The sequence below is a fragment of the Salvelinus sp. IW2-2015 genome, unplaced genomic scaffold, assembly GCF_002910315.2.
Source record: "Salvelinus sp. IW2-2015 unplaced genomic scaffold, ASM291031v2 Un_scaffold2333, whole genome shotgun sequence".
NCBI lineage: Eukaryota > Metazoa > Chordata > Actinopteri > Salmoniformes > Salmonidae > Salvelinus > Salvelinus sp. IW2-2015.
In genome coordinates, this window is record NW_019943658.1 from 210195 (window position 1) to 218850 (window position 8656).

Consider the following 8656-nt stretch of genomic DNA (forward strand, 5'->3'; position numbering starts at 1 on the left):
ATGACAATCGGTTATCCTGTGGTGGCACTTTACTTTACCTTATCAATGTATATATATATCACCTGAGTATGCGTACTTGGTTACACACACACTGCGTGGTGGTCTTTTTTTATTTTTTATTGAATCTTTATTTAACTAGGCAAATCAGTTAAGAACATTTTTTTTTTTTTTTGAATCTTTATTTAACTAGGCAAATCAGTTAAGAACAAATTCTTATTTTCAATGACGGCCTACACCGGCCTAACCCAGACTCCCAATCACAGCCGGTTGTGATACAGTCTGGATTCGAACCAGGGTGTCTAGTGACGCCTCTAGCGCTGAGATGCAGTGCCTTAGACCGCTGCACCACTCGGGAGGCCCCACTCGGGTATCACATCATTCAAAAGCCTATACACTGAGGGTACAAAACATCAAGAACACCTTCCTAATATTGACCCCCCCCCCCTCAGAACAGCGCCAATTTGTCTGGGCATGGACTCTACAAGGTGTCGAAAGCGTTCAACAGGGATGCTGGCCCATGTTGACTCCAATGATTCCCACAGTTGTGTCAAGTTGGGTGGTGGACCATTGATACACACAGGAAACTGTTGKGCATGAAAAACCCAACAGTGTTGCAGTTCTTGACATACTCAAACCGATGCACCTGGCACCTACTACCATACCCRYTTCAAAGGCACTTCAATCTTTTGTCTTGCCCATTCATCCTCTGAATGGCACACATACACAATCCATGTCTCAYTTGTCTCAAGGCTTAAAAACCCTTCTTTAACCTGTCTCCTCCCCTTCATCTACACTGATTTAAAGTGGATTTAACAAGTGACCTCAATAAGGGATCATAGCTTTCACCTGGATTCACCTGGTCAGTCTGTCATGGAAAGAGCAGGTGTTCTTAATGTTTTTGTACACTTAGTGTATATTTACAAGTCTGTGCTATGTAGATTTCCTGAATACTGAGACCAGTTGAATCAATGCAGAAAGCAATATCAACCTTTTTAATGGAGATTCACAGTTAATTCTAATTCTGAAGTTTGATAGTTCATATACTGCACTATGTGAACTGTATGTGTATATATATATATATATATATGAAGCCTAGTATTATGAATGAAAATAAAATAAATTGATATTTGAAAACAATAGTACAGTATTATTATTTATTATAGTGAAACCTCAGTCTTGATACGGTATGTTGTTGTGGCTTTGACCATGAAGAGGGGATTCCAGTAACCGTAAATGAAAGTGTCTCTTGTCCTGACAAACATATTTTGTCTGGGCTGCCAGTTTGTTATGTTTCAGTCTCTCAGACTCAGGGTGAGCCACACGCTGCAGATACTAGTTGTGTTTGACGTATCAGGAACTTGTGTGATTATGACCTCGCATGCCACTCTCCTGGCCACAGGGTTTCCCACCTGTTCCTACTAGCCTACTGTAGCTACATACATGGGATGAGGAATGATCAACTGTTTCCACTACTGTAAGGCCATTGTAATAAAATGAAGGTCAACAACTCACACCTTTCCTTCACGCTTCTCACCACCGTAAACCATCCCCTCTCTAGCGTTGTCTCTCCTCCTTTCCTGCCTACGGTGTTTCCACACTAGGTCTTTGACTGTGATCATACCAGAGAGAGACAGTGTGGACAGTATTGCCTGTTCCAGCCATAGCTGATAAAATCCCTGTTGTTCAGGTGATAAGAGAGACTCCTCCCAGCTCCTACTTTATTGACATCAGCTCTATTTGTGTATTATTATGTCCTTGTTCAAGGATGTGTGCACTGATACACTGACTGTATGGGTTCATGAAGACRACAAAACAACCYTGTATTATGAGAGGAAGACGGAGAAACCACATTAGACTTGCTAGTGGAGAGGAGCCAGTGAAGTGGGACAGTCCTTTGTACCTATTGAGTCAATGCCCTAGGCCTATTACAACTGTGATTTACTTCACTTTAGACATCCATTCTTTGGAAAAATGAATGTGTTGATAAATTGGTTAAGGAGCGTTTTACTGTGCTGGACATATCTGGTTGTCTTTCTCACCTGCACAACTTCAATGATTTCCAACCAGGAGCAGGTGCGCAGTGAAACCCCTATGGGCCAYAAGGACACGGATTTCGATGATGTATTCTTTCTACGGACCAGATCAAGTAGTTTCGCATCTTCCTCGCAGCCGATTCGGCCATATTCACTCTCGATGAATGAGGGGGATTACCATTACGCGCCGAAACCCAAACACCTGCGGCACAACCGGCTCCTGCGCATTTTGGGCTCGTCTTTCGATCCGTTRTGGATGTCCATAGAACGCCCAGCCGAAGCAAGGGTCGACACCGATGCGTCTGGTGGTCAAACTGCGTCTCGTGGTGACCCGCCCGCTCCTCCCGCRTTACCAAACTACACCACCAACGAGGGGTTCAACTTCYGCGCGTCTCCAGAGCTGACAGAGGGWGCAGCGCGCTACCAACGAAAACTACAAAACGACGCAGAGGATTTGGACTTYAGTGAACTTCCTGCAGACGTTGCCAGCACTCTGCGTGACTGGCTGGTCCGCTCGGCCACCTGTGGAATGCGCTACCAGTGGGTAAAATTAGCTCCAGTGTTCTGGCCCCGCTGGTTACGCCACACRGACTGCGAAAAATCMGGTGGCTCGCGGAGTTGCTCTTTCCCCAGCGGGATGGCATGCCGGCAGGCCCAAACCACACAGATAAAGATACTGGCCTGGCACTGCWGGAGCAGCGAAGAGYGAGGCGGYGATGGGTTAAGAGGGATGGCCGGGATCGACAGMGGGACTGTGGTGGTGGGGACAGGTGTTGCAGGCAGAAAGTGTTTGTGGAGGCAGGTGCCTTATCCTGTGGTTACAGCGTGTAAATGTTCATGCAAATAGTTTATTTGATCACTGTTAATCACGAACATGTAACCTATTTGGGGTTGGCCTACATTAGGAGATAATTTATTTGAACATCTGATTGTCAATTGTAGGCTTACGACAATTTGTTTTGCAATTGATTATCAAGTATTGTTTGTCCAGCCTTAAATTGGCTACCTGTATACAATTAATTCACTTGGGTTTCGTAATCAACTTGTTTTCATTGGTATGAAACGAAGCTGTTGGACGAAAATTGAATAAACTTTGTTTCCAACCAATGTGTTTAATTCGTTTATTTTTTTAGGTGGACATTTTCATTTTAGATTAGATTTCACATTTTGCAGCGTTTTTCTATTTCTGTCACACAGGATAGCCTACTGTYACGGAAAGAGATGAAGAATACAACGCTGTCCTTCAGCACGGCATTTATTTTATTTATTGTCAACGCGCGCCATCTAGTGGTAATGTAATAATACAAACGAGTCAATGTCGATTATTGCGTAAATTAGTGGACTCTAATTTTGAGTTTCAAATACATTTTACATTGACTGCTATTTACACCGCTTGTGTTGCTTGTATTTCTCGATGTATAGGTCTTATTTGTGACTTAGCCGTTTTCAGCCCAGTTATTGCCGTTTTAGTTTAGTGTTCCGTAGAGAAAGCTTGTGTAACTGTTTTTACTGGTCTCCTGGTTACACCTTGGAGCAAATATGGATGATTCTACATCCATCCAAGGGTCTTCTTGGGTAGTYTTACCTTGATTTAGTATTGAATTAATGCTGTGCTCTACAGTAGCCAGCTACATCCATGTGTTCAAATMAATMGCCTGTTAGCTCTCTGCTCACTGGTTCCAGAGCTAATGATGGCCTGTCTTACAGAGAAAGCTCATCAGAGAGTTCCTGACTCTTCAGGAGCAAAGCATACTGCCAAACTACATCACATGAGAAAGCCTTCCTGAAAAAGTGAGTGAAACCTAAAGTTTCACAGACTCCAGTACAGTATGATACACATATATATGGAGACGCGTAATGGTAATATATAGGCCCACAGAGATAGACATCGAAACATAAGTGATTGATACAAGTTGTATGTCTTGTGTATAAATGGCAGAATGGAGAGACATCCACATCATTGAGCTGTTGAGGAGTAGATACTGTATATAGATAAAGCTGTGATAGTCTGAACAAAATGACCATTTCAACTACACTGAACAAAAATATAAACGCAACATGTAAAGTGTTGGTCCCATATTTCATGAGCTGAAATAAATATCCCTGACATTTTTAATACGCACAAAAAGCTTATTTCTCAAAAATGTGGTGCACACATTTGTTAGTGAACATTTCTACTTTTCCGAGCTCTGTTTGTTCACAGGAACCAGAATCCCTCTCGATGGAGGGCAATGATGGAGGTGGAGAAGAGGGAGAAGGAAAAACACCAATGGAGAAACGGATGGAGAATTGTGAAAAGTATTGTCTCCGGTGCGGAATTGTGTCTGTCATAGTCTGAAGTACATGCTTCATGTGTCTTTGTTTTACTGTTCTGTCTAAATTATGTTGTCATGTTATGATTGTTAATATTAACACATTAGCTGACAATATGTTCAAACATTTGATAGAATATAAAATCTGATTTAAAAAGATTACTTTCTAGATAATGCTTGTCATAATTCTCAAATCAGTCAAATGTATCAGCCTCTCTAGGTCAAGAATAGGCCTACATACAAACTCAATGGGCCATTAGTTGAGGCATTATACCTTACATTTCTACCTTAAATATATGTCTATATTTGGCTCTGCTTCTTCATATACATGAAACTCAAGGCCTAAGCACACCTCTTAGGTGTTCTCTATTGACCTGGAACCATATCTCAACAGTAGAGGAAGTGTGTGTTATCCGGTTTGCTCTGTATGTTGCAGAGGAAAGCCACATCACGTGAGCAGAGTACTCACTCAGGAAATAAGTCAATCAGTAACTGCATATAAACTAGGAAGAGATAGCAGTGTTGCCATGCAAGGATTTCTCTTTTCTGTTTCCTCTACATCTGTTTGTTCATTCTAATATGATGTCAACATGATTAATTTGTATCAAAAAGTCACAATTATTCACAATATTTCCATTTTTTATCAACTGTTTTTCAAAATAAATCTTATTATTTACTGTTTTAACAATTGTTTTCAGATTWWWWWWWWAATAATTCACGTTGGRCTATATGTTAATGCCAGCTGAAGAACTGAACCACTAGRGTTACACGGTAAGTGAATTACATGATTTTTACAAGCAGATACTGTATGTTGTTGAATGTTGATGTAATGGTTATCAATATTGTTCAGTGAGTATCTTTGATTATTGATGTCCTTATTGTTTAACTTTATTTGTTCTTCTGCTTCAACAAAACAGTTGTATGGCTTTCCTATCATGGAACAATCACTATATCAAGTGTTTGTCTGTGCTTGACCACTTCTCTACTGAAGTGTGTGTGTATGAGTGGTTTTGATTACAGTATACCTGCAGTTTGTCCCCTTTTGGGGCATAGATGGATAACATCACTTTAATTTAGCTTTACAATGCTTTATTTGTCCTTACATTTTATTTTACACAATTATAGTGTTGCATGTGACTTTTATGTACAGGCCTACTCTATGCTACTTGATTAAAGTCCATCGTGTAATTTGAGAGAGCATACACTGTATGCTCATAAACCACCTCTTAACTTTTCAGGAAGTGTTAACYTGCACGTCTGTCTGCTTCTGCCCATGTCGTACTGTTAGCTATTGGAAACGGAGAATTATCAAAACAATATAAATGTGAGTTAAACATAACTATTTTACAAGGCACAGTTGATTTAAAATGCATGTGTAATCACTATCAAATGTAATCTCTATAACCTGGGATTCCTGTGTTACTGGTTCCTTCACTTCCTTGTTACGACGTACATAGTGTGTTTATGAACGATGAAGTCATATCACTGTCTTTATTCATTCTGTAACTCATTCTAAGCTAGTCTKTAACATGGATGAGGATAATGACGACGACAGAGGTATAGTYATATTCTATAAATGGTGTATTATTGTGAATGGTATGGGACACTTTAAGTGTATAAACCATGGTGACCTAATTTAACCTGCACCATCATTTAACCTGCGTTAATATGTTTCAATGCAAGGCAGCTAAAGAACAGCATGTGAGAGGAAACCTCTGAGAGACGACATTAAAACAAAGTTACTCACCTGTGCAATGGCGAGTGAACGCTCCCCAAATGTTCATGGTAAGTKAATTCCAGTTCAGCTTTCCTGAATGTTTAGCCTACATTTGGACATGTTATTACTTTRTGATAATTCCTTCCTTTACACAGRGTGTGTTTGAAACACATTGTGTTAGTTWGACTGTGTGCTGAGCTTGTATCTGATGATTACCCTCTGATGCAGGYGGTCCTCCTCCCCAGTCAGATCTTAGACTCCTGCTGCTTGGAAGAGTAGGAGCTGGGAAGAGTACAGTAGCCAAAACCATCCTGGGCAGAGATAACTTCCGGAGTGAAGGAGGCATGTGTGTGAAGAAGCAGGGTGAGGTGGCTGGAAGGACTGTCACCGTGGTGGACACCCCGGGCTGGAACACTGTGAAGTACACGTCCACACACATCAAACAAGAAATTAAGAATAGTGTGACCCTATGTCCTCCAGGACCCCATGCTCTTCTTCTGGTGGTGCCCATGGGCGACCCTCTCTCCTCCGCAGAAAGAAAGGCGATTCGGTATCACATGGAGCTATTGTCAGTTAGGGCATGGAGGTTTACCATGGTCTTGTTTGTCAGTGAGGCTGAGGAGAAATGCWCATCCATTGAACAGAATCAGATGATCGACAGAGCAAAAAGTATTCTAGCGAAATGTGGAGACAGGCACCATCTCCTTSATTGTGGGAATTCTCCTWCCCAGATTTCTGAGCTCCTGYTAAAGATAGACGCCATGGTAGKAGAAAACTGTGAAGAATTCTTAATCCCCCAAGTATACTATGAACTGATGGAGACTACAATGCCAAGGGAAGTGACCGAGCTGAGAAGGATGTATGAAGACCGAGAGGACAGACTGAAACAGAAATACAAAACAGAGTTGAAYGAAAAGGAAGAKGAGCTGAAGAAGTATAGAGAAGAAGAGAAGCCTAAAGAAAGGTTGATGAAGAGGACAAGTAGCAGTCAACTACTTCCCCCCAGTAGTAAGTATGATAAGTTTAAAATTGCTTCTAAAGTTAGTAATTTCCACTTTGACATTTCAGACTAGATTTGCCCTAATGAAAAATGTATCAACCACTACAGAACTGTCCTATAAAAATAATCCACATAATAATTCACATTTCCTATTGCTGCAGGTTTATTTTCCTGCTGTAGCAAACTGGTTCAAATTAAGATCCTACATCTGTAACGGTGATCTGATTCATGAACTGCCTCTGTGTGTGTGTTTGTTCTTTGAAGTAAGCACAGAGAAGCAGGACAGGTCGGTAATGGCTGACCAGCAGAAGGTGGACCTACAGGCCGTCAAGCAAGGATACAGGGAAGAGGCCTTGTCTGTGGTGGGCCACTACGTCAAACCACTAATAGTGATTATGACTGCTGTAGTGGGGGCACTCATGGGAGCAGTTGCAGGTGCACAACATGGAACACTTGGCGCGTGTATTGGGATTCCTATAGGCATTATTTTGGCTGTTCTTGTGAGTTACGCTGTCCGTGGAGCCGCCACAGCAGCAAGGGATATTTCCYTCAAAGTCAAAGCRGAGGAAAATGAAAGCCAGAGGAGAGAAGAGAGAGCAGACTTCTTCTTAGATTCTCCAAAATCTAAAAGATTTGATAAGGATCAGTGACACTCTTTTGGATGTCAGCACTATTCTATTGCTACAGTGTGTCGTGTATGGACTGTGCTGTATGGACTGTGCTGTATGGACTGTGCTGTATGGACTGTGCTGTATGGACTGCCACTCTCATGGTTCACCTGACTTGACTGGCTGACCCCAGTGAAGAGACAGGACAGACTGCCCAGCAAACCGGGAACATACCCAGAACATAAGAAAGGGTTTTTATACAACATTAGGACGTTCTCCTAACATTCACAAAAACGCACCACATCTGTAACAACCACCATTCCCCAAACAGTTTCGTTARGTTTCCTGGTAATGTAATAACACAATGTACCAGCAATGTTTTTAGAACATACTYCTGCAACAAAATGTATGCGCAATGTTCTGGGAACGTTCTTGCAACATCAGGCGAATGTTTTATACAAACATTGTATAATCATCAGCACAACTGGACAGTTTTTGTGTTATGATAACATTTGCCGCAACGTAACAAATGTTCTGGGAATTTTCAGAGAAACAATTTTGGTTTGTTAGACGCCCTCTCTCTCTCGCCCTCTCGCTCTCGCTCTCGCTCTCTCTCTCGCTCTCTCTCGCTCTCTCTCGCTCTCTCTCGCTCTCTCTGTGTGTAACTGATGGTTGTTGTTGAGAAGTTTTTATTATTGTGTGGGGGTGAATGTCTGCACCCTTTGCGACCTGATGGATTGTGTTGATCTGAGTCCTACTATACTATTATCTGGTGTAGTCATGTTATCCAGTAGCTGTAGATGTATATCAGTAGTAGAATCTTTCTGTACAAACAGCAAGGGAATTTACTCAAACGAAAGGGCAGTTTGCTCTGGATTTACTCTGACAGTAGCAGAAGAGAAGGATGTGAGCAGACTTGAGAACTTCGGGAAGACATGAATCATATTCTTCTCAGCTTTTTAAATGATCACTGTTCAAGGATTTCA

General features: G+C 41.6%; 2 protein-coding genes across 4 annotated transcripts; both read left to right on the top strand.

The window, feature by feature from the left end:
- Positions 1–1844: 1844 nt before the first annotated feature.
- On the top strand, positions 1845–3105 carry LOC112073662 (noggin-2-like). The gene has a single exon (XM_024140925.2). It carries the CDS (start codon positions 1972–1974, stop codon positions 2878–2880), a length of 909 nt encoding a protein of 302 aa, XP_023996693.1. The 5' UTR covers positions 1845–1971; the 3' UTR covers positions 2881–3105.
- Positions 3106–4829: 1724 nt separating this feature from the next.
- LOC112073663 (GTPase IMAP family member 4) lies at positions 4830–8321 on the top strand. Of its 3 annotated transcripts, XM_070440247.1 has the most exons (6): positions 5043–5116; positions 5584–5669; positions 5867–5902; positions 6029–6130; positions 6291–7070; positions 7327–8321. In XM_070440247.1, exons 4-6 carry the CDS (start codon positions 6100–6102, stop codon positions 7710–7712), a joined length of 1197 nt encoding a protein of 398 aa, XP_070296348.1. In that variant the 5' UTR covers positions 5043–5116; positions 5584–5669; positions 5867–5902; positions 6029–6099; the 3' UTR covers positions 7713–8321. The 3 variants fall into 3 exon arrangements, with proteins under 3 accessions (XP_070296346.1, XP_070296347.1, XP_070296348.1); XM_070440245.1 differs by lacking the exon at positions 5867–5902 and having other exon boundaries at positions 4830–5116; XM_070440246.1 differs by lacking the exon at positions 5867–5902 and having other exon boundaries at positions 4888–5116; positions 6033–6130.
- Positions 8322–8656: the final 335 nt, after the last annotated feature.